The 24,414-nt window shown below is 52.8% G+C and overlaps 1 protein-coding gene across 4 annotated transcripts in view; it reads right to left on the bottom strand.

Moving 5' to 3' along the window:
- Nucleotides 1-6: 6 nt before the first annotated feature.
- The window catches only part of HM13 (histocompatibility minor 13), a 39,805-nt gene continuing 15,397 nt past the window's right edge, over nt 7-24,414 (bottom strand). Inside the window, exons 4-14 of one of the 4 annotated variants that reach the window (XM_024743026.1) lie at nt 19,477-19,565; nt 17,852-17,937; nt 17,634-17,759; nt 16,752-16,809; nt 13,545-13,628; nt 9,656-9,692; nt 7,189-7,291; nt 2,901-2,986; nt 1,062-1,208; nt 275-437; nt 11-153 (exon numbers count right to left, since the gene is read on the bottom strand). In XM_024743026.1, the coding sequence (XP_024598794.1) occupies nt 148-153; nt 275-437; nt 1,062-1,208; nt 2,901-2,986; nt 7,189-7,291; nt 9,656-9,692; nt 13,545-13,628; nt 16,752-16,809; nt 17,634-17,759; nt 17,852-17,937; nt 19,477-19,565 (985 nt within the window). In that variant the 3' untranslated portion in view covers nt 11-147. Of the gene's footprint in view, nt 154-274; nt 438-1,061; nt 1,209-2,900; nt 2,987-7,188; nt 7,292-9,655; nt 9,693-13,544; nt 13,629-16,751; nt 16,810-17,633; nt 17,760-17,851; nt 17,938-19,476; nt 19,566-24,414 lie in introns of all 4 variants that reach the window. The other 3 variants (XM_024743029.1, XM_024743027.1, XM_024743028.1) reach the window with 3 other exon arrangements.

The raw sequence follows: 24,414 nt of genomic DNA, 5'->3' as shown, positions 1-24,414 counted from the left end.
GCGGCCGTGTGGGCCCGTGTGTCTGGCCCTCAGAGGGTCAGGCACCAGCCGCATCATTTCTCCTTCTTCTCCAGCCCCTTCGATGTCGAGGCCTCTGTTCCCTCTTTGGATTCTGTCACTGCTGCTGGATCCTTTGGATTTGACTCCTCATAACTGACCAAAAGAACAAAACAACAACGATGACACATTTAGAGGAGGGAAGAGCAGAATCTTTGTGCCCCACCTCCCACCGTCGCGGGGAAACCCCTGGGCGCGCACATCCTCGGCCCAGCACCTTCCAGGACTTGGCCCGGCCCCGCTGTGCGCCCTCCTCAGACAGGCTGCCTGCTCCGCTTTCTCTGTGCCTGGTGGTGCCAAGAGGTGGCAAGGGCAGCGGCAAACGGGAGAGGTTGGACTTGGGCTTGTGAAGGCCAATTTTAAGCTTCTTGAACCTTCCACTGGAGAGAATGGGGGAAAAAAGGGGCAGCCAGGATGAGGCTACGGGAGACGCGCTGCCTCCCAGGGCACACGGCAGGAGTCAAACAGCTCAGCCCCAGGGGTGCGGGCAGGCAGGGGGCTGCTCTACTGGCAAGGGGCAGGGTGCCACTCTCCCAGGCGGACACCCTGCTTAACTCTTACTATGGGCTCCACTTATAGAGCAAGTGAGCTCATGCCAAGGACAATACTCACATTTCCTTACCAGATCAGCCACACAAGGCAGGCACGTGCCCACTTACAGATGAACAGAGAGGTTTCTGAGAGAGGAAAGTGACTTGCCCAAGGCTATACGTATACGGTATACGGAGAGTGATAACAGTGTCTACTGCTGTATGACAAGGGCTGCTGACACCCACTCTCACATGAGTCCCACCGTACTGGTGAAGACACCAGGGTTCTGAGGCCCTGCTCCCCCACCCTGCGGCTGGGCACCGTGACTGCCTGGTGGTGGTGGAGGAGCTGCCTCTTGCCGCCTGTCCCTGGCAAACCTCCCTGCCCTGTACACTGGAGCTGGGGTGTCTGCCCTACCTTGGGCCCCAGGGCAGTGGGGGGAAGCGGGCAGGTGGGCACCCGCTGGGCATTACATGGCGCTGGGATTCTGCGGGCGCCGGCGGCGAGGGCCAGCTAGCTTCTGCTGCATGGAGTCCGCCAGGCTGGCTGGGGAGCCCGAGACTGTGGGGAAGTGGGTGAGCCTCGGGGTATGAGGCAGGATTTCCGCTGAGGACTCGTAGCTGTGTGAGAGACAGACAGAGAGACAGAAAAAAGAGATGGAGAGGAAGAGACTAAGGGAGGACAGAGACTTCTCTTCCAAGGAGCAGGGAGCAGAACTGGGTCTTATTTTATCTATCTCTGCACTTTCAGGCTCTGTGGAAAGAAGCCAGTGTTACTTGGAGAACAAAGAAAAAAAGATGCACCTACATAGGGGGACACTCTGCAAAAGAACTAGGATGCCCTAGATGTATATACATGCTGCTGCGGAAACATCTCTCAGATACACCCTTGTGTGAAAAATCAAGATGTAGAATGCTCCAAGAATGCCACCATCTACACAAGAATGTGTACACACATATGTGCTTTTAGGTGCAGAGATGTCTCTGAATGTCCAGGGACAGAGCTGGCCTCTGGGGGTGGCTGAGGTCTGAGGGGTTGTCCCTCTCATGCTATGGAATTTTTTTTTTCATGCTGTGGAATTTTGACCGATGTGCATGTGCTACCTATTTAAAAAGAAGTAAATGAATTTAAAAAAAAAAGGGAGAGTGCCAATAAAAAGAAAAGTAAAACCAAAGATAAGGTGGAGAATTAGGGAGAGAGATGGGCAGAAAGAGAAGAGAGAGACCATTTGCTTTATCACCTCAATCTAAGAACCTCCTGGGGAGCAGGGGACAGAAAGGTGGGGCGCCCATGTGGGCGAACATTTAGAGAAACAAAGCACCAAGTGGTTAAAGACAGGCACCCTCTGTCCTGGCTGGGGAGGTGGCCCCAAGTGGGGGCTGGGAGCCAAGGGTGAGGGTAAGGACTGAGCTCAGGGCTCAGGTCCACCCCTGCCCCCAGAGCTCCCCCAGATCTGCCCCCAAGTTCACCCCCAGCCTTGCCTCAGAGTCCACAGGGCTCTGCCGGGCCGGGAGCCACGAGCAGGCAGGTTGGGAGCCTGGGGCTCCTAGGAAGGGCAGAGGCAGGTACGGGGGAGGGGTGAGTCACAGGCCCCCCTGCAGGCAGCCAGGTGCGCAGAAGGCGCGGCCAGGCAGGTGGAGCTGGGGAGGCCCCCAGTGGGCAGCTGCAGCCGGCAGCTACCTCTGGGTCCCTGGCGGGCGGGGTCAGTGCTGCTGGGGAGCAGACACCTGTTGGAGTCATGCAGGCCTCGGGGTCAGGGTGGGGCTGATCATCGGGGTGGCAGGTGTGCGGACGGCCATGGGGAAGGGGTATATGTGCGACTGAGACAGAGAGAAAGCAGCTAGCTGTGGGTTACAGCCACAGAGGCGACTGGATGGGGATTGACACCTGACTTCTAACAGGGCATTTCCATCACACTAGAGTCCCCTCTATTACTCACATGTAGAAACTGAGGCCGGAGGGGAAGGACACGCCTGAAGTCACATGGCAGCAGAGTCAGGAATGGGAACGCAGGGTTCCCCACAGTGGGGCCGTCTGGGGGGGAATCTACACCAGCCAGTTCCTTCTCAAGACTCAGCTGGCATCTGGGTGTGGGAGCTGCCTCGAGAGCCCCAAGGCCTTACCCTCCCCTGGCTCCTGGGCCCCAGGAGGGTTCCGCTGGTGCCCACGGGTCTGGCACCCATGTGCTGGTGGAAAGGGCGAGGGGTGAGGCCGGTGGTGGGAACAGTGCTCCCCTGGAGACATGTACCAACAGCCCTGGCAGGCTCCACTAGCTGCCTGCAGGTGCACCTGTGCCCCCTGCCGCCTCTTACCTGAACATCTCTGTCACTTCTCCCTTGGCCAGTGCCACCAGGACAGGAAAGCCGATGCAGGCGGGGACCAGATACAGGAGCGCAGGCTGAGAGAGAACACAGGCTGGTGAGGCAATGATGGGCAGGGCACACGCTCAGGGCTGTGCCCATCACCCCAACCCTCTCCCGGGTGTGACTGAGGGACACTGACTGCCCAGGTTCACAGAGCAAGTCAGTGGCCGGGCCCAAACCCAGGGCTCCTGACTCCAGACCAGGGCTGTTCTTCTCTGGGAGGGAACACAAGAAACCCAAAGAAACTCAAGTATGCAGGGCTTTAAGGGCGCCCATGAGTCTGGATGGCAGCATCCCAACTGCCCAGGACATCAGGTTCAAACTTGCAACCTCCTGAGTTGTTCCTATTCCCAGAGACCCTGCTTGCCTAGGTCTGGGGCTGGAAGTCTGCACTTTTAACAACGCTCCAGGAGATGCTGTTAGAATGACAATGATTAGTACATAGCTGCTATGGATGGAGTACTTTCTGTGGCCTGGATTGAGGTCACCCAACTGGTCATTGGCTCCACCGGGATTCATGCCCAGGTGGTCTGGGCCTGGAGCCTGTGAGGCAACTCCTGGTGAAGCTGGGTCTGGAGAACAGGACAATTACACTAACAGGCCCTGCTCCCAGAGTACCTACTGTGTGCACCGAGCTCAGCCTCTGGGGAGCGCTTCAGTCCATCTCCACACCCGCTGTGACCATCCTCCTTGTGTATGGAAGGAAGGCTGATGCTTCGGGAGGAGAGCGGGTAGCCCAGGCCTTGGAGGCCTAAATGGCAAACTGGAGGTGGAACTTGGGCACCCCCCAGACTCCAAAACCATTCTTCTCCTTGCAGCATCTGAAAGCTGGACCTCTACTTATCAACCCTCCATGGCCCCCAATGCTCCCAGCAGCCTGAAGTCCCTATGAGATGTGACCCCTGCTTCCTTCTCCAACCTCACCTGCCCTGCCCTACTCTGGCCACACTGGCCTCATTTTGGTCCTCCTTGTCACCTGAAGCTACAGGACCTCTGCATGTACCATTTCTGGGATGTCCTCCCACCTGTGCCTAGGTTCCTCCTCCATCAGACCTCGGCTCAGCTGTTACTTCTGTGGGGCAGCCTTTGCTTGCATGGAGTCAGGCCCTCTTGCTGCACACTCTCAGCTCCCCCACTCCCCCTGCAATTCTTCACAACATTCTCTGGCAACTTGGACTGAAACATCCCTGTGCCATTATAGGCTGGAGTTTCTCTCCTGTTACGCTGTGAACTCCATGAAGGCAGGCTCCACAGCTGTCTTGTTCACTGCTGTATTCCTGGTACTCAGAAGAGGGCCTGGTAAATACTAAGCCAATGGCTTCCTCACAGATGCTCACAAAATTAAGGGGGTGTCGTGGAGATAACTAGGGTAAGGGTGAAGGAGACATCGTTCCAAAGGCAAAGCCAACACCTGGCTAGAGGACACGGCTCCAGAGTCTCCTGAGGCTGACCATCAGACCATTTCCTGGCTCCTGCCATGGGTGAGCTGTGAATTACCCTACTTCATATATGTCATCCTTGAAACTAATAACACCCTAATCATTTGGTTCTGAGTTTCACAGATGATGCTATTAAGGTTCAGAAGGAAATGACTTGCCTGAGGTCACACAGGGTGTTAAGTGGCTGAGTTGGGATTTGAACTTGGGCAGCTGAGCTTCTTCTCCTGCATCAGGTCTTTGCTATGAGATAGGCTTTGGGCCAAGAATGACAGAAATCACAACGACAAAGGCGTGCACCAAGACTTGTGAGAGGCAGCCTAAGCAGTACTCAGGGGAAAATCTGTAATCCTAAGTATATTTATTAGAAAGACTGGAAAGAAACAATCTCAGTTTTCAAATCAGGAAGCCAGAAAAAGAATAAAATAAACACCCCCAAAGGAGGAAGAAAATAATAAAGGCAAAGCAAAAATTAATGAAATAAAAATAAAACAAATACAAACTGATTAAAATTTAATTTCTGAAAAATAGATCACTTTTATAGATGAAGAGACTGAAGATCAGAGGAGAAAAAAGGATCTGCCCTAAATCACACAGTTGGTCAGGATACAGACCGAGGTTCCTCTGTCTCTAAGTCCAGTATATTTTCCTCACCGAGGCCAGGCTGGGCCAAATAGAAGGCTTCCCAGGAGGAGGGTGCGTAGAAGTCTGGCCCCACCGTGGCCTGCCTCACTTAAGAGCTGGCAGCAATTGAGGGGCTCTTTTTTTTTTGGCGGTACGCGGGCCTCTCACTGTTGTGGCCTTTCCCGTTGCGGAGCACAGGCTCCGGACGCGCAGGCTCAGCGGCCATGGCTCACGGGCCCAGCCGCTCTGCGGCATGTGGGATCTTCCTGGACCAGGGCACGAACCCGTGTCCCCTGCATCGGCAGGTGGACTCTCAACCACTGCGCCACCAGGGAAGCCCTGGAGTGCATTTTTGATAGAAGCCAAATGGGAACACAGAGGCAGAAGTGACCCCTACCTAGGGAACTGCTCGCACTGGGACTGCCTATGTCTTGGAGAGGGAGAAGGAGCTCAAAGAACAGGTTTCCCTTGTGTCCCAATCCCCATCCCAAAAAAGATTTTCAGAGAGATATGCCCGTGTCGGTGACTGAGAACAGCTGGGCTGCTGCTGGGGAGTAGCAGAGGCCTGAGACCAGGAGTCTAGGGCTCCAGCCAGGTCTCAGCTTGACTTGCTGCGTTACCCAGGGAAGGCTCCTTTTCTCTCTCCCACAGAGAGGACCACCTCTCCCACCTCGGCCCTGAGCCTGTGTGAGAGCTCCCACTGGAGCCTTCTCTGAGTCTAGCCCAGGCAGAAGGCAAGCCTGCCACCTGGTGGCCCTCTGTGGAATAGCTCTGGGCTTGGACTCTCACGGGACTGACAGCTGGAGAAGAGACCTCTAAGGAGGCCCAAGCACTCTGTGCGCCCTCTTTGCCAAGGGCATGTCCCTCTCAGCTTGCGGAGCTTCCAAGGCCATTTGGGGCAGAAGTGAATGAGAGGTGCTTCCCCACTGGTTCTTGGTTTCTCTATGGGCCAGGGGACCTTGGACCTTCTGTAAAACGTAAGTATCAATTTCACAGACATTGTAGATATAAAAATATTGTTAAGGACTAAATTAGTTAATGAGCGAGAGGGTTTAGCACAGTGCCTGGCACAGAGTAACTGGCCAGCAGCTCTTGTGATTAACTTAAATGTGGCTTCCCTGTGGCCGGTGCCCTGGAGAAGCGGGAAGGGAGGAGGAGGAGGAGGGGAGGGTGGAGGGGGTACAGTAATGCTAACTGGGCCGGCAATTCTGAGCACTTTACTTATATTAACTCATTTCACCCTCAGACGACCCCAAGGTGGCTACTATTATTTATCCTCATTTTCCATTTTCACGAATCAGTGAGGAACCCTGAGTATAACTTCAGCAACTTGCCCAGAGTCCTGCAAAAGCAGATGGTGGAGCCTGGATTCACACCAGGGCTCCCTCGGCCTCCGCTCCACACTGCCTCTCCCGTGGCCGGGGGTTCAGAGCCTGGGCTTGGTCTTCACGTGACACAGGTTTGAATCCTGGCTCCACCACACACCTGCCACATAGCACCTGAACTCCAGTTCCCTCATCTGTTCACAGGGTCCTCCTGAAGTACTGAGCAGAGCCTGACACATGGGGAGTGCTCTCATTTCCAGTAGAGAGCGACCTTGTCTGCTGGCTTTCCCCTCCCCAGCTCCTCTTCTCCAGGCCACACTGACAGCTTTCAGCCCCAGCCCAGCCTGGTTCACTCTGTGGCAGCTCAGTACCCATCTAGGTGGGAGAAGGGGCTGGCCTGCTTGGGGAGTGATGGAAGGGGGGCCCTGACATCCTGTCACTTACCTGGTGGGTGGACAATGGGCTGAAACCCCCAACACCCACCTGATCCTGTTCTTCTGTCCGCTCCCACTACCAAGGCTGAGAAGCCATGGCCACATTACAGCTGGGGCCCAGGGACACTGATCTGTCCCAGGAGATGTGGGCAAAAATCTGCTGAGAGGACTCAGAGAAAGGTGTCGCCTTCCTGATGAAGGCGACAGGCATGCTGGCATCCTTCCTCCTCCTCCTCGTCACCAGTGTGCATGTGCTGCCTGAAGCAGGGCAGTCACCTTGCAACGACCACAGGTGAAAAGGCCAAGAGAAGCACAGACACGCTTGCTCTACACCACTGGACTGCTTGCATGTGGACAAGTACGTGCCCGTCACTTGCAGTGAAAGCACTCCCAATACACCGGGGACAGCCATGCTCACCTGGGCGTGTTTGAAGATGTGCATGATGAAGATGGTCAGGCCCAGGCCGAAGATGTAGGCTGCAAAGCTGGTGTAGAAGTAGGTGTGGGTGTTCTTCTTCAAGCTTCAGTGATGGTGTGGGGAGAGAGGAGGGTGAGATTGAGGCACTGCAGAGCAACAGTGAGGGGGGGGAGCTGGGGAAGACCCTGGAGGCTGTGTCGGGTGGCTGAGAGCTCTGGGCCGGGGGCTTGGAGGTGAGCACGCACTCTGATTCTGCCCCAGCTAAGTGTCTTTGGACCAGTCACTTTCCTTCTGTCAGCCTCAGTTTACTCATCTGCAAAATGGGAAAACCACGAGCCATCTCCCTAGTGGTTGCTGAACATCAAGTGCTATAACCTAGAACAGTGGCTAGGAAGCTCAGGCCAGCAGAAAAATCACCTGGACAGCATGTTAAAAAAATAGAGCTGTATGGGAGTTCCCTGGCGGCCTAGCGGTTAGGATTCTGGGCTTTCAATGCTGTGGCCGGGTTCAATCCCTGGTCGGGGAACTGAGATTCCACAAGCCACGCAGCACGGCCAAAAAAACAAAACAAAAACAAAACAAAAGAAACACCCAGAGTTCTAGGTCCAATTTCCAGGGAGTCGGATCTAATAGGTCTGGGGCTCTGCATTTTTTTTTTAATTTTGTAATAACTTTATTTATTTTTGGCTTTTTAAAAAAATTGAAGTATAGTTGATTTATAATATCATATATAATATACAATATGATACGATATATATATCGTATTATATATATAATATGTATTATTATTATATGTATAATATACGATATAATATAATTACTTTCAGGTGGAAAGCACGGTGATTCAGATATATATATAAATATATATATATATATATTCTTCTTCAGATTCTCTTCCCTTACAGGTTATTACAAAATATTAAGTATAGTTCCCTGTGCTATACAGTAGGTCCTTGTTGGTTTGGGGATCTGCATTTTGAATCTGATACAGGTGGATCGCGCTCTGAGGAACACTGATACAGAAACTGTACAGCAAAGTTCTTTTAAGCGCAGTGCAGCTAATAGTTCAGTAACCCGCTGTGAATACTGAATGGATGCTGATTACATGGATAGAATGCCAGTGGCTTTCTGGGCGATTCACCCAAGATCAGCTTCAGAAGAGCTGACCCGTGCAACCTGGCACTGCCATCACTTGATGCCCTTTCACAATGGCAGCTCAGGACCTTTGCCTGTATCCAGCAACATCTGTGGAATGACTGAGTACTTCTGATGCCCTTCCCTCCTTACCCTGGTGGCTTCTGAGCCTGAGCTGCAAGTACACTGAGACCTGTCCTGTTGTGCAGCCTGGAGGGTAACGGATTCCCTTTGGGAATGTCACGCAGATTCTGGAACCATCTCGGAAGGACTTGCTTATCCTGCAAGTCCAAGCCAGGAATGAGCTCCTTCCTCCAAGGGTGCTGCCAGATGAATCTGTGTCTCTAGCAAATGGCTGGGAGACTCTCGTGGGTTGCTCTTTGTATTACCTCTGAACATCTGGGGGCAGAGCAGCTGGCACAGATGTGCTTCTACTTACAGACTGGCCAGGTCCCTTCCAAAGGCTCCACAGTGGCACTACCCAGATAACCCAGATCTATGTCAGTGAGCGTAAGTTACAGTTTCACATGCAACTTGGATTTCCATGCACTGGCACTGAGTTTCTCACTACCACTTTCAACACTATTACTGTTTTGGCAACTACTGGGCACGAGGAGATTAAGAAAAGATCATAAACCACCTCAAAATTAAGCGCACACACAGCAAGCCCTCCACTGGGAAGACTGAGCACCACCTACTGGTGGCAGGCCCAGATGACCAGGTGCATTAACTCGGTGTGACCTTTTCTGAGTTTTAAGGGGCGGCTCAACTTGACCCCCTTCCCTTGCCCTTGTGCTCACTTTCTACAACGGACTGAAAATGTCTGAGTAAGGAGAGGGTGTGGAACAGCTAGAGCAGCTGGAACACGGTGACCTGACCCCGGCTGATAAAAAGCGATAATGATGATGACGGTGCCTGCAGCTGGACTTCCCTGGGAGCCGCTGAGGTCAGCCTGTGCTCAGCACTCCCTCCACATCTTCTCGGTCAGCCCCAGGCAGGAGCTCCTGTTTACTACTAACTTAAGGATGAGAAACCTTCCCTCAGAAAGGTCAGTTCACTTGCCAAGAACACACGGTAAGAAAGCTCTATGGGTACCACCAGGACCCTCTGGGTCTAAATCTCACTCTGTGATTCACACCTCCCCCACCCTCTCCAGGCTCTTTGAACACTTAGAACCTCAAGATGCAAAACGCAGATAAAATCGGAATTGCCCTGGCTGCTGTGGGGGTGGAAGTTGTGGTCCCGAGTTCTCTGTGGTCCCCAGAGAACCTCCCTGCCCAGGGGAGGCCCCTCACTTGTGGAACCTGAGCAGTAGGGTGCCTAAGCGGCTTACCTGATGTCAAAACGCAGCAGCAAGGCAATGAAGATTCCTGCGGGGAGAAAGCCAGGTTAGACAGTGGTAGAGGAGCAGGGTAGTCAGCTAATATGCAACTGGGTCCCCACTTGTTCTCAGCCACGGAGCAATCATCAGGGGCCAAGGGTGTGGCTGACACTGCGAACTGCCAGCAGAAATCCCGTTTCTCTACCTTCAGGCCACCTGGAACAATGAGACGGGCCCAGGATTTTGCTTTGGTCTGGGACCACGTTGACCTGGCACCTCAGAGCACCACAGTGTGGCACACTGGGCCCACCCTCCCAAACATTTATAGGGTGCCTAAGCACTAGGCACCATACGCAATACAGGGGGAAGCAAAACCACTCCTCTCAGAGCCCAGCCGAGGGGGCAGGGCACGCTGATCGAATGTTAACAAAAAATCAGTGTAAATAATCAGAAAAGAAGAAGCAAAGCTGTCAATGTTTGCAGATGGCATGATACTATAGACAGAGAGCCCTACAGATGCCACCAGAAAGCTACTAACCAATGAATTTGCTAAAGTAGCAGGATACAAAACTAATGCACAGAAATCTCTGGCATTCCTACACACTAACGATGAAAACTCTGCTGGAATCACAAAAGACCCTGAATAGCCAAAGCAACCTTGAGAAAGAAAAATGGAACTGGAGGAATCAGGCTCCTGGACTTCAGACTATACTACAAAGCTACAGTAATCAAGACAGGATGGTACTGGCACAAAAACAGAAATATAGATCAATGGAACAGGATAGAAAGCCCAGAGATAAACCCATGCACATATGGTCACCTTACCTTTGATAAGGAGGCAAGAATATACAATGGAGAAAAGACAGCCTCTTCCATAAGTGGTGCTGGGAAAACTGGACAGCTACATGTAAAAGAATGAAATCAGAACACTCCCTAACACCATAAATAAACTCAAAATGGATTAAAGACTTAAACGTAAGACCAGACACTACAAAACTCTTAGAGGAAAACATAGGCAGAACACTCTATGATGTAAATCACAGCAAGATCCTTTTTGATGCCTGCCGATGCGGGGGACACAGGTTCATGCCCCGGTCGGGGAAGATCCCACATGCCGCGGAGCGGCTGGGCCCGTGAGCCATGGCCAATGAGCCTGCGCGTCGGGAGCCTGTTGCTCCGCAACAGGAGAGGCCACAACAGTGAGAGGCCCGCGTACTGCAAAAAACAAAAACAAAAACAAAAAACCCCCAGAAAACAAAAAAATTAAAAACAGAACTACCATATGACCCAACAATCCCACAACTGATTCACTTTGTTATACAACAGAAACTAACATACCATTGTAAAGCAATTATACTCCAATAAAGATGTTAAAAAAAAAATCAGTGTAAGACTGCCTGTGAAAGGGTGCTTCCTGTGTCATGGGAAGGTCTATCAGGGGATGAGACCCAGGCTGGGGGGAGGTGGGGAGGAAGGAGGGCTTCTTTGAGGAAGTGACACTTGCCAGGGAGAGGGAACAGCGTGTGCAAAGAGGAAAGAGGGCTCAGGAGGTGTGGCAAGGCTCAAGGAGCCAGTAAGGCTGCAGCCCAGAGCAGGAGATGCTGGGGATGGACCAGCCATGCAGGGCTCCATGGGTACGAGGAGTGGGAGTAAGGGGACACACCGGAAGAATTCTAAGTGGGAGAAAAACCTAGAAAGATTTCGAGAAAGACCCCCATGGCAGTTGCTTGGCTGGAGGGAGAAAAAGCAGGAGCGAGCAGACCACCGGGAGGCTCTGCAGGAGCCGAGGCAAGGACAGTGCACTGTCCACCCCCCGCACTGTCTGCGCTGCAGAACCGAGCCCAGTCGCGCTGGAAGCCCGAGTCCCTGAGACACAGCCAGCCAGTCCGGCCTCTGCGTGTTGCACACACGTCCATCTGTGTGTCTGTCTCCCTGACTTATCTTGGGGCTCAGACAGAGCAGCGCTGAGCCTCATTCAGTTGACAGCAGGTTCTCAGGAGCCAAAACATTCCGTGCTCATCAGAAGCACTGACTGGCAACATGTGATTAATTTCAAAGAGGAAAATGAGTTAGTCCCCACTGAGGACTGTGAGTAGGGAGCTGGTGGGTGGTGAGAAAAGACAAATGCTGCCGTTCTGGAAACAAAACTGGGAACCCAGTGGCCCCTGGCAGCTGAATTCTACAACTGTTCTTCAACTAATCCACGGGCCGGAGCTCCCAAGAGCTTTTACTCATAATCGTGCAACTGATCCTCAAAGCAACACCCCACAATCCATTCTTCCTTCAAGATCATTGCCGAGGCTCTGTGAGGGTGCAGTAACTCACACTGATTGTGACTGCTGAAAAGACTCAGATACACAGGAATATGGGGATATGCAGAGATGTCCCATGCAGGCCTCAAGCCCAGAACCACCCAACAAGGACAGTGGGGAAGTCTGCGGGTGCCTGTGACAGACCCTCCCCTGCAGGGCGAGACGAATGCTTTATGGGACTCAGTTCCTTCAGTCTGATGGAGCTGCTTCCCTCCTCCCAGCACCACAAGCTATGGGAACACCTGGCTTCAAGACCATGGCCCCACGGCCTTAGGCAAGTCTCTTTGAACCTCAGTTTCCTCATCAGTAACATGGAAATACCCTCTACCTCATCGGGCTGCTAGAAGGAGCAAAGATAACATATTAAAAAACACCCAGCATAGTGTTTGGCCAACAACAGGTGCTTGACAAATGGTAGTTCTGGGACTATCTTATTATTGTTATTACTGTCATAAAAGCAGTTCTGATAATATAACATTTTTTGCAGTCAGATAGACCGGATCTGAGTCTTGGCCCTTTTGCTTCCTAGTGTGTGAATTTACCTTAAGTCCCTTCATTTCTGAGCCTCAGCTTCCTCACTGGCACAAGAGAGAAAGCCTCTGCTTCACCATCAACACAGTGCCTGTGCCATCCCAGCTTACCAGCAGAATTGCTATTGTGTCCTACACTAGAAAATAAATTGACTTTTAATTTGTTCCAAACGTTCTTCTTTTAAGCAAGCACCAGGGGTGCTTCTAACCCTCTGACTGAGCCTCTGGGACTAGGGGAGTAAGAATGCTCTTTGGATGTTCCGTGCCCATCACCAGGCCTGGATCTCGCAGACACACAGAATCCAAGCCTCAGCCACTTCAGCTGCCCTCAGAGAGGGAGCTCAGCTTTGCCCCCAGGTGGTTCGGGCTACAGGCCGCCAGGGATGGATGTCCAGGCTCAGACCTCCACACAGGGCACCTGTCCCTGTGTCCACAGGTACGCTACCACCCACACACGGATAATGGGCTCAAAGGCCAGCTCGTGCAGTCGAGCAGGTGTGTGCCACCTGTCCCTCTGCTAACACTGCAGACAAAGGAGCCCACAGGCATGGTGCCCCGTGTCCACACACAGTGCACGTTCTCCCTGAAGCCCTCCCAGCACTGGGGAGAGGAGGACCTGTGGCAGTTCTAGCACATTTGTGTTACCTGAAAACATTGGGAAGGGGTGTGTACACACGCAAGTGTGTGAGGGGATCAGATTCCTTTAACACTGCCACAGAATGTGCTTGTTTAGAGTGTATTTCAGTCTGTCATATACATTTATTTCCGTAGTTCTTGAGTAATGTCTGCTCACCCAGTCAGAAGCTCCATGAGGGGCAGTCTTGCTCACCCTGTCCCTCCAGTGTGCAGCCCATGGCCTGGCCCAGGACCGGCACTCCACAATGTGTGCTGAGGTAGACCCCTTCACCAGACCCCTGGGCAGGGGGCGGGGGTATCTCCCAGCCTAATCCTTTCTCCTTCCCTCTCCTGGTGGGTAAGGCTGTGTTTCACAGGACGACTCCTTCTCCAGGGAAGCCCCCTCCACCCTTTGCACTGTGGCCCCCACCTCAGCGTGGTCACCTGGAATGACGATGTCTCCGAGTCCCAGCATGGCAAAATTGTCCGCTTCCAGGCCCTTCTCCAGCAGATCCTGGGGAAACACCACTGCAGGGGGAGGCAGGGATGCGAGGAGGTGGTGAGAGCCCAGCTCACTCTGACTCCTAGCCCTCCACCTCTGGTGTATGGAACTCACACACTTGCATTTCTGGGTGGGGGGATGGGAATGGGGAGCTGAGAGGATGTCGAAGGGCTGAAGGGCAATGTCTCCATCTGGAATCACAGCTGGTTAGAGCAGGGAAGAATCTAGGATCATCTAGGTTAAAGGCTGAATGGCTTTATTCAGCTGTAACTCACATGTCATACAATTTCAATGCCCTTTTATAGCCAGAACTCTGGTTAAATGGGAATGACCCTAAAGCCTAGTATATAAAAGATGAAACAGCCCACACAGTGCTGGCATCTAACAGGCTATGCATCTCAGTGCAGCTGGGGTGTGGACAGACCCTTGTTCTGAAGCAGGGAGAGCTTGGGTTACAGGCTGTTTCTGTATCTGCTGAGGGTGAAGAGGTCACATACCTATAAATCCCTTGCTTAGAGCTCCTTACGCAGAAATCCTACTGGCCAGCTTGTTTGGATAAATACAGATTGAGAGAAATGCCTCCCTGTATGTCCAGTTATGGCAAGGGGCAGCTGTAGCTGGATTTCATCCATAGGGGCCTGGAGCAGAGAGCAGTTATGTATGGGCTTCGGGGTCAGACCGTGTGGGTCTGAATCCTGGCTCTGCTGTGTGACGGCACAGTTTACTTAACTGCTCTGGGTCTTGGTTGTCTCACCTATAAAATGGGTACAACAGCTGCACTGACCCCATAGGGCTGTGGTGAGGATTAGGTGATTTGCACACATTGTTAACTGCTACGTCATGCCTTCTTTACTAACCCAGTCCTGCTTTTGTGTGTGGCCGCCCTCCCAGGGGATGAATCAAGTGTGGCATAAGGCTAAGACAATCGGGACAACCTGGTCCCCAAATTCCTGACTTCCCTGGCAGCTAGGGGTGGTCACGTGACCCAGCTCTGGCCAATGGTACGTAAGTAGAGGTAAGCTGGGGGTTCTGGGCAAGCTTGTGCTTCCCTAATGAATTGTAGAGGCCCTTCCTTGCCCGCTTCTTCCTGCCTTGAATGCACAATCAAGTGATTTACAGCTCTCCTCATTTGATCCTCCCAAACCTGGTACCATTCAATTCTGAGTGGCAGATGTGGAAACCAGGGCCCAGGGAGGTGAGGTCTCTTCCCTCAGGCCACGCAGCCAGCGAATGTCACAGCTGGGATTCAAGTCCAGGCCTCCTGACTTCAGCATCTGTCCACTTAACCACTCTGTTAGACTGCCTCTGAGCTCTACTCCTAGCGGTGGAGGGCAACGGACTTTCTCCCCAAGCCAGAAAACCAAATTTCAAGCAGCAGAAACCAGAGGTGACTGTCATTTCCCTGCTCAGAGTCTTCCAATGGCTCATCCACTGCCTGCTGGGCAGTGTCCAGGCTCCTTGACGTGCCATCCTTGGCTTCCCCATATCCGGCCTCTTTTCTGCTGCTCCCCTAAACTCAGCCACATTCCCTCCCCGATTCTCTGCTCCCTCCAGGCATTTTCCTAATTGTAGCCCTTGGCTGAAGCTGTACTCTCTCTTTCAAATGCCCCTACTGCCCCCGCATGCTTGGTAAACACATATTCATCCTTCGTGACGCAGGAGAGCTTTCCTGACACCTCGGCTGGGTTCATCCATCACAGCACGTAGGGCACAGCTGCTCGCTCTTCTTTCTGGCTTGCCCAGCATCTGTTCTCCTGCTCTGAAGAACTGCCCTCACCTTACACCCTTGGTTCTGGGAGGCTGCTGATTCAAATACTCTGCCCTCGGGCACTGGAGAGGGCAGCGACCCTGGCCTTTCCACCACTCCCAGCTGCAATGCCTAGCTCACGGGCCAGGCCGGCCTCCATGGGTCCATCCAAGCCAAAGCTGGGAGAAACCTGTTCTCCTCTAGGGTCGCTGAGCTGCGACTGTAGCAGCTAGGAACAACGAGTGGCCACCAACCTCTCTCCGGCTCACAGAGAGGACCTGTGTGCATCAGGGGAGAGTCAGACCGTGAGGAGGACAGTCATTTCTTCACTCTTGGGGCTGACTCCACCCCATTGGCCCGCTGCCCAAGCAGCACTCCTTGTGGAGCTGTGATGTCTTCCTGACAGGATCCCACTGCTTCCTTCCATCATGTCTGACTGATTCCGTTCCTCCTCTTTGGGTCTTGTGATGCCAGCAGGTGATTCTTGATCAGTCTAAGGCTTAAACTCCAAGCTCGTCATGCTTTTCCCATCCCCCTTGATGATGAATGACAGAATTGGGCCCGTGACCCAATTCTGGCCAGTGAAATATGAGAGAGGCTACAGGGGGGCTTGGGGGAAAAACATCCCTCTCTGATGAAAGAGAGACATAAAGTTGCCCCTTTCTGCCCCTGAACATGTTGAGAATGGTGGGGTGGAGGGCTGAGGTGACCTTGGCTCTTGGCAACGCCACTGAGGGTCAGAAACCCAACTCTAGATGCTCTGCCACTGGGCTTGCTGCAGTGTGAAGTAACAACATTTCCACTTTTTTTTTTTTTTGCCACGCAGCACGGCATGCAGGATCTTAGTTCCCTGACCAGGGATTGAACCCGCTCCCCCTGCAGTGGAAGGGTGGAGTCTTAACCATTGGACCGCCAAGGAAGTCTCCACGTTCTTTACAGATGCTTGTAGGTGGGCTTTCTAATATTTATAACAATGGATACACTGAAGAACAGAATCAGGGCAGTGTGAGAGGTGTGGGGCAGACAGCACCTGAGATTTATGTGCCAAAGGGATCCAGGGAGAGGGCTCCAGGTCTCGGCGTCGGGGATGTCCTCCTCTGGAGGCCCCTGCCTGCCCTGCACAGGCTGCGTCAGACACCCCTCTCTGTGCCCACCCCCATTCCAGCTCGTCCCACAGAGCCATGCACTGTGACCAGATGGCCGGAGGCCAGGGCCTGGGAGGAGGATGGCTGTGCAGGAACACAGTGGATGAATCAAAGGGGAGAAGGAAACCAGGCTGGAGACACAGGGGAGCTTGGAGAAGGAAGAGCTAAGGGAGGGTATGGACCAAAACAGGGACCACGAGGGGATGGGCCACCAGGGTGGGGGCAGACGGGCTCCCCATGGTGGGGTGGTCACTTACATTTTATTGGTGCCTCAAAGGACTTGGCCACTGTCACCATCACATTGGTGCCAAATACCTAGGAGGAGGAGAGAGGAGTCTGGAGGGAGGTGAGAGCTGGGTGGGAAGGAATGGCTGTGCTTGGGCTTCTCAATGTGCTGCTGCTTGGGACGGGCGGGAAAGGGGCAGGGAGCCAGGAAGGGCTCCAGAGCAGATGTGAAGTTGAGATGAGGTGGCCGCCGACACTGGCCATGAGGACACTTCACGGGGCTCCTTGTTCTAGGCAGCAACGAGGGGCAATTCCAAGGAGTTGGTAAAGGGCCTCTGATGCCCCCGGCCAGGCATTCTATGTTAGTTCAGGGGTCTGCCCCTCCCAAGAGAGAAAGTCCTCCAGCACCACGTACTTAAGGGGAGAAGAGGCTGCCTGAGGCCACGGAAAGGGTGCCTGAGTCACGCTTCCCTCGAGCCCTCAGCGAGGCCCCTCAGATGAGTGTGGCAGGCCTCTTAGCCCAGGGCTGGCACGCAGCCTACGTCCTCACAGTTGCTATCTTGCTCACCAGCGCCCACTCATCTGCTTTAACCACACTTGCCTCAACGTCTGAGCCTCAGCTCACTTGCCGGAGAGACACAGGATAAGCAATACCCCTGCTGGGGCCACCATGAGGAAGAGAGGGCGGCTGGAAGGCCCTGGGCATAGGGGGGGCTCTCAGCAAGTGAGGACTCTGCTCTCTCATCCATTCCACAGCTGAGGGCACTGGGCCCAGAAAGGACGTGCTCGGGGGTCTTACTTCCAGGTCAGGGCGGCTTCCCTCTATCAGACGACCGCTGCTTGGGCCAGAGACAGGGGAGGAGGCGGCGAGGGGGCCGGTAGCCAGACATCCTTTGCGTCCCTGCCCAACTCACCCAGAAGACATCGTAGATGAAGAGCCCGCCCAGGAGGATGCAGCCGGTGCTGACGTTGTTCAGGTGCAGGAGCTCCACCCCATTAAGGGAGAAGGCCAGGCCGAAGAGGTTGTTGGCAATCCAGTGCTGGGGAAAGATGCAAGTGAGACCAGCTCTCCTGCCCCCAACCAGCCCCTCAGGCGCTTCCCCCAGCACCGCCCTGGGCCCTGGCTACGCACCTTCCTCAGCAGGTACCAGACACCAACGATGCTGCTCAGGCCCAGGCACACCAGGTCCTTGGTGTCAAACTCATAGTTGATGATCTCTGGGCAGAGAGGCCGGGTAAGTCCACTCCCCGGGGCGGGGCTGCCCCTCCCACCTGTCAGCCCCTGGACGGAGGAGGGCATGGCTGTGGGCTCTGTCAGAGATCCACAGGTTGGGGGTGCTCACTGGAGCCCCCCCACCCAGCCCCTCCAATTTCCTAGAGGAGGGAACGGAGGCCCAGAGAGCACACAGGCCTGACACAGGGTCAGTGGGAGATGGCTCATGGTGTTGGAAGCACGGGCTCTGCGCTTGTAGCTGGGCGGCCTCGGGGGAGGCAGTTCCCTCTCTGAGCTTCAGTTTCCTCATCTGTAAAAAGGGAATCACAGCACCTCCCTGATAGGACTGCTGTGGGGAGCACGTGAGACGGCCCTTACACAGCGCTCAGTATGGAGCCTGCACACAGTGGGTGCTCAATCAAGGCTGACCGCACCGAGCCCAAGGCTTTTGCAAGGTCTCAGTTCATTCAGGAATCTTTCTACTGTGCCACCAAAGGAATCAAGCTTGCCAGCAGTGCGGTGTCAACAGCACAGGAGGAGGAAGGTAAGAGAGGGAGGCCTGGAGAAGCAGTAGGCAGGAGGACCCCAGGGTGCTCTGGTGGGGAGCCTGTGGCAGACATCCTGATGTTAGACCCCTTCTCCACCACCTCCAAGTGTCCTACTGAGGAAGCCCAGAGAGGCGGTGGAGCTTGCCCAGGGTCACAGAGCACAGCATTTCCTTTCAGATTCCAGAATGTAGCAGACTGCTGGTTGGCCCCAGTTGTTGTTTGCTCCTTTGTGCTAACAATACCCTGATGATTTCCCCCTGGACACAAGGCCAACTAGCTCTCGGCCACATTTTCTAGCTTCCCTTTAGCTAAATGGGCCTGTGATACAGTTGTCTCTCCTTCCTCCGGGAGGGCCCGTGGAACAACGGTGCGCTCTTCTGGATCCGCAGGCCCCCGAGTGCGGCAGAGCACAAGACAGGTGAAAAAACTCAACAGTCACTGACTGGGCACAGATGCCTAGAAATGCACAAAGGAATCCTGCTCTCCAGGATCTGCGTATAAAATCGCTGCTCTCCAGGGACAGGGCAGAACATGCTAGGGACATTCACAAGTGCGACATTCGCAAGCTCAGGCTTTGACACGAGAGAAATACCTTCCATCTGGCCAAGCCGTGGATAATCCCGTCACAGCAGTAGAACCCACAACCTAACTAACCCACATGACCCAGACTTTCCCCAATTCCCTGCAGTTTTCAGTTTTTCGAAAGCCACGGAACTCCCCTTACTCACTTACTCACAGTCCCAACAACATGCCTAAAAGGGAGGTACTAGATTATGATGTTCACCTTACAGGTGAAAGAAAACAAAAACAAAAAAACCCCAACCAAACCACTCAAGGCTCAGAGACGTAACGGTGTGCACCCAGCGGCAGAGCTGGGATGTGATCCCAGAGCCCACCTTTTCCATCACTCGCTGTACCGGGGAGTCCCAGTATTGGAGAGACAAAGGCAGGGGTGGGGGAAGACACCCAAAGCAGGGGAAAGTGGGCAGCACTCACCTTCCTTGTTCTCCCCAGAGCCCTGGGTGAAGAGCAGCTGGTACTGTCGATTTGGGAAGTTGGCTGGAAAAAACTTATTCATGAAGGGGCTGGAAGGAAAGACAAAGCAGGTTGGCAAACAGAGCCCCCATGGGCAACAGTCACTGATGCCCTCCCCAGGCATCTGTTTACAAGCTGTTATCTCCCAACAGCCTCACAGCTGCCCTGAGAGGTAGGTGTTATTGTGCCCATTGTACAGACGTGGAAACAGGCCCTCAGAGGGCAGGTGACTGCCCAGGTCACACAGGAAGTCAATATCTGAGCTGAGACCTGAACATAGGTCTCTGGACTCCTAGTGCTTCCATACTGCCTCCTAGTTCTCACCCAAGAAGCACAAAGCAGAGGCAGACTTTCACATAAAACAGCTTTTAGGAGAGCAATGGATTCCAAAGTCTAGTTTATGTACCATCTGTATCAGAGTCCCTTGTCAAGAATGCATATTCTGGCTCAAGCCTGAGTAGGGCAAGTCCTCATTCTTGAAGGAGACCCACTGAGTCTAGGCAGATGGCAGAGCCGAAATGAGGTGCCAACCAGTAGCCTGAGGTGAGGTCTGACTCCTTAGAGGGTGAGCATGCCTGGGCCCCATACTGCTTAGGATGCTGGAAGGCTAGCAGCCGAGAGGGGCTCATTAACCTCAGATGGTCCTAGATAAACCACTTTCTTTCTCCTTGCCGGCTCCCCCCGCAGCCAGAGGCAGCTGACCTGGCCTGGTCCAGAGTAAAGCAGAGGATGCGCCAACCATGGCCAGGCCCAAGAGGGAAAGAAGATCTGCAGCCCTCTCTCCTGGGCTGGGGGTAGAGAGGTAGATGGGTGAGGAGGCATGACTTTTTTTAAAAAATAAATTCATTTATTTATTTTTGGCTGCGTTGGGTCTTCGTTGCTGCGCGTGGGCTTTTTCTTTAGTTGCGACAAGTGGGGGCTACTCTTCATTGCGGTGCGTGGGCTTCTCATTGCTGTGGCTTCTCTTGTTGCAGAGAACAGGCTCTAGGCGTGCAGGCTTCAGTAGTTGTGGCACACAGGCTCAGCAGTTGTGGCTCGCGGGCTCTGGAGCGCAGGCTCAGTAGTTGTGGTGCACAGGCTTAGTTGCTCTGCGGCATGTGGGATCTTTCAGGACCAGGGCTCAAACCCATGTCCCCTGCATTGGCAGGTGGACTCTTAACCACTGCGCCACCAGGGAAGTCCCATGAATTCTGCTTTTGACTCTAGGAATGGAAAGATAAACCCCTTGTCCCAATTCCTCAGAAGTCTCTTGTTTATTCCCAAAGCCATTCAGATGTGTTCAATGTGGCAAATCAAAGCTGCAGCATTCCTTTGCATTTTGAGGCTATTAGAGACTTTCCATTAAAATGTCCATCCAGGGCTTCCCTGGTGGCACAGTGGTTGAGAGTCCGCCTGCCGATGCAGGGGACACAGGTTTGTGCCCCGGCCTGGGAAGATCCCACATGCCACGGAGCGGCTGGGCCCGTGAGCCACGGCCGCTGAGCCTGCCCGGCCAGAGCCTGTGCTCCACGACGAGAGAGGCCACAACAGTGAGAGGCCCGCGTACTGCAAAAAAAAAAAAAAAAAAAAAAGTCCATCCAATCACTCTTTCAAAGGTAGCCTGCTAAACTATTTTAAAGTTTTTGAAACCCCATAAAAGTCTAGCACGCTCCTCTCTCTCTCTAGCAGTTAGCAGACCCAGAGCCAGCCGGAGTTGACTATAAAGTACACTATTCTGGTGATTTGTTTTAACTATTTCCTTTAATTTTCAGTTTCCCAGAACACTTAGCTATGTTGACACGAGGCAATTCCTCCTAGGTGATCCCTTAAATATTATATAAACTATGCCAACACAGATAAAGCATAAACGGTATAATGTGAATTATTGTTACCTGCACCTCTTACTTCAATAATAAGCATGGTGTCAGCTTTGTAATCCAAATAAAAGGAATTAAATATGGGAAAAAAAAGAATGCGTATTCCTGGACTCCCTTCCAGACCTATTAAGTCAGATGACCTGATGGACACCCCACTCCATGACCTGTCAGGCCTGGGATTTTTACGAACTCAGCCGGACTTGATCAGCTCGATGAATCACAGCCCCTTGGGTGGGAGCAACCTCACATTCACTCCTTCCGTGAGGCCTCTGTTGCTCACGATGGGCTTGGCCTTGTCTCTGGAAGCATTCTCTGATTACTCAGCACGGTCCACTTCCTGGCCAGGCAGGGAGCAGAGACTTTCTTTTCTGGATCACCTTCAGAGAAGGAACAGAAAACCAGGGGCTTCTCCTCAGCCTGGTGCGGCAGCATCGTGGAGTGGACACAAGCTTGGGGGGCCCAGCCCCGAAATGTGCTCTGCCATGTGAGGCCCTGGGCAAGCCACTTTAGTGGCTCAGTCTCCTTGGTTATATGTGGGGATAATACCACCTGACTCAAAGGGTTGCTGTGAAGGTAGGAGAGAAGGTGGGGAGAAGTTTAGCCCAGCACTGGATCCTCAACAGGGGTCATAAGAACTGTGAGTGTCCATCATCGCTGGCACTTGTCCAGAGCCTGAGCTCGAAAGCAGTTGGCAACACCAGATCAGACCGACAACGACTGATGGGGTAGGCAAATCCAGAATGGTGCTCCCAGCTGTAGGAAAATGGACCCAGGCCGAGTGGTACCGAGGGCACAGTGGTAAAGGCGGGGAAAAGGGAGCTGTCCAAGACCCTGGGGCTTGGAGGAAGAAAATATGGATTAAGAACCATCTCTGGGCCTCAGTTTCCCCACTTGTCCAACAGCCAATCCCTCCCAGTCTGCAGGGCTGTGGCGTGAATGATGAGAGGGCTTCGTGATTATGTGGAGACATGGTCAACACAAGGATGCAACTGGGAGTGGGTTTCTACAAATGGGCTCTGAGCAGGTGGGAGGCAGCAGCTGGGATGGATGAGGCTGGAAGCTACTTTCAGCTCAGTTTGCTGAATCACTTTTAGGGAGTTTGAAGCCAGAGGGTGTGTGCAGAGGCAGAGAGAAGGCCTGAGGCGCTAAGCCCTTCACTCCAGCCTGGCATCTGCCTTAGGAGCTCAACCAGCAGAATGCAGTCGTTAAGAGTATGGACTCTGGAGCCAGGCTTCCTGGGTTCAACGCCTGGCCCTGCCACTGAGCTGTGTGACCTTGGCAAAGTTACTTAACTGTTCTGTGCAACTGTTTCCTCATTTGGAACACTATAACAATATCTTTCTCATAGGGATATTAAGAGGATTATACGAATGCTTGGCACCCTGTAAGCTTAACTGCAGCTTCAACTCCAAGTAGGAAGTCTCTAGACTGATGTCTTTGTTATCTCGAGAAAAGAGGGGCTGCTGGGTAACACATGGTAAGAGTCAAGCAACCTGGCCGGTGTGAACCTGCCTTGAGGGCAGGAGTCCCGACTTATCACCTTCACTACACTCATGCCAGGCTTGGGGCCTGGGAGGCAGCTAGTAAATGCGGAACACCTCTGAATGCGGGCTTTTGTAGCAGGCAGAGACTCCTTCTGGCCCTCGATGGCTCATGCCAAGCCTAAAGGCCACTGCTTCCTGCTGGGAAATCACATCCTGGTGCCCTTCTCCCCTGGGGGTGAAGACAAGGGTCAGTGAAACAGGTGATGTGGCCTCGCCCCCGTGGGGTGGCAGATTATGGTCTTATGAACCTTTTCGTCTAAAGGTCATCTGGGTGGGCTATGAACTCAAGAGGTGATAAAAATAAGCTGTGGTTCCCTTGGCAGGAAGGATATTGGCATGGGCTTGAGTCTTGGTGACCGTACAAGGTGAAGGCAGGCTGTGAGCCCTTGCCTTCCTCCAAAACCTCAAGCTGTGCTATCTTTGCAGGGAGGCTTGAGGCAGCCGGGGGAAGTGGAAGGAATCCCATGAGCGTCTCTGCCTGGGCTACGCAGCTCCAGGCTCAGCTTCTACAGCCTCTCAGCAGGCCTCTCCTCTGCCAGTCCTCGGGAGACCACAGGCCCACCAGAGAGGGTGCCCAGGCCCCTGTCTTTAAGTTCCCTCTCCCCTTCACTTTCGCCAGACAGGAAAGAATACCTGGCCGTGGAGTTAGACAGACCTGGGCTCAAAACTTCACTCTGCTCCTAGCAGCTACGAAGCTCTCTGAGCCTCAGTTTTCCTGTCTTGAATCTTTAGACCTTGTTTGGATCCTGAGGCAGGTCTGACTGAGTTTGTGGATACATATAAACAATTCATCAAAATTCTAACAACACTGTAGACTTCTTTGAGAAAATATTTAAGAAAATTCAATTTGATTGAAGAAAAGTCAATTTAATTCTTAGATCAACTACCTAAATAGCATGATTAAACTATGCCCTTCCCCTTTTCTACTAAAATTATTTTCATCTGATTCAGTTCTTTTCCATGTACATTTTACAGTAATGAGTTCTTTCATCCCAGCTTTTAGCCCGTATCAATTTTTTTCAGAGGATAGCTCGGACCCTGAATGGTGAGTACCCTTTATGCCCATGGCCACCCATTATTTTCATAAGGTCTAATCTTCCCAGGTCAAACCATGTGCTCTAAATCTTATCAAGAAAATGATTCTTCTGTTAATTTTTAGTCACTAACAAATTTTACCATGTGCAGTTTTAGTTGCTTTGGTTCTCTTTTCTTTGATAATTTCTAACAGTAAAAATTATGAATTGGTTAAAAGACAGACAACTGTTTCTTGGCTAATCCACGGGAAATCTGGGACATTGTTCCTCAGTTACTATTCTAAAAGGGAAAAAAAGGTCTCTGGTGTCAAAATGACACAGGCTCAAAATACCCTGCTCGTATTGATTGTAGGATTGTTGAGATAAAGTGAAAGAATCAATTCCTCAGCACATGGCCGAACAAAATATACTGGGTTCTTGCACGCTGAGGTGGCGGCTGGGCTGTGGGGAGGACTGGGCTCTTTA

The sequence above is a fragment of the Neophocaena asiaeorientalis genome, unplaced genomic scaffold (assembly GCF_003031525.2).
Source record: "Neophocaena asiaeorientalis asiaeorientalis breed wild unplaced genomic scaffold, Neophocaena_asiaeorientalis_V1.1 scaffold82, whole genome shotgun sequence".
Classification (NCBI taxonomy): Eukaryota; Metazoa; Chordata; class Mammalia; order Artiodactyla; family Phocoenidae; genus Neophocaena; species Neophocaena asiaeorientalis.
This window is presented reverse-complemented; position numbering and strand designations above follow the sequence as displayed.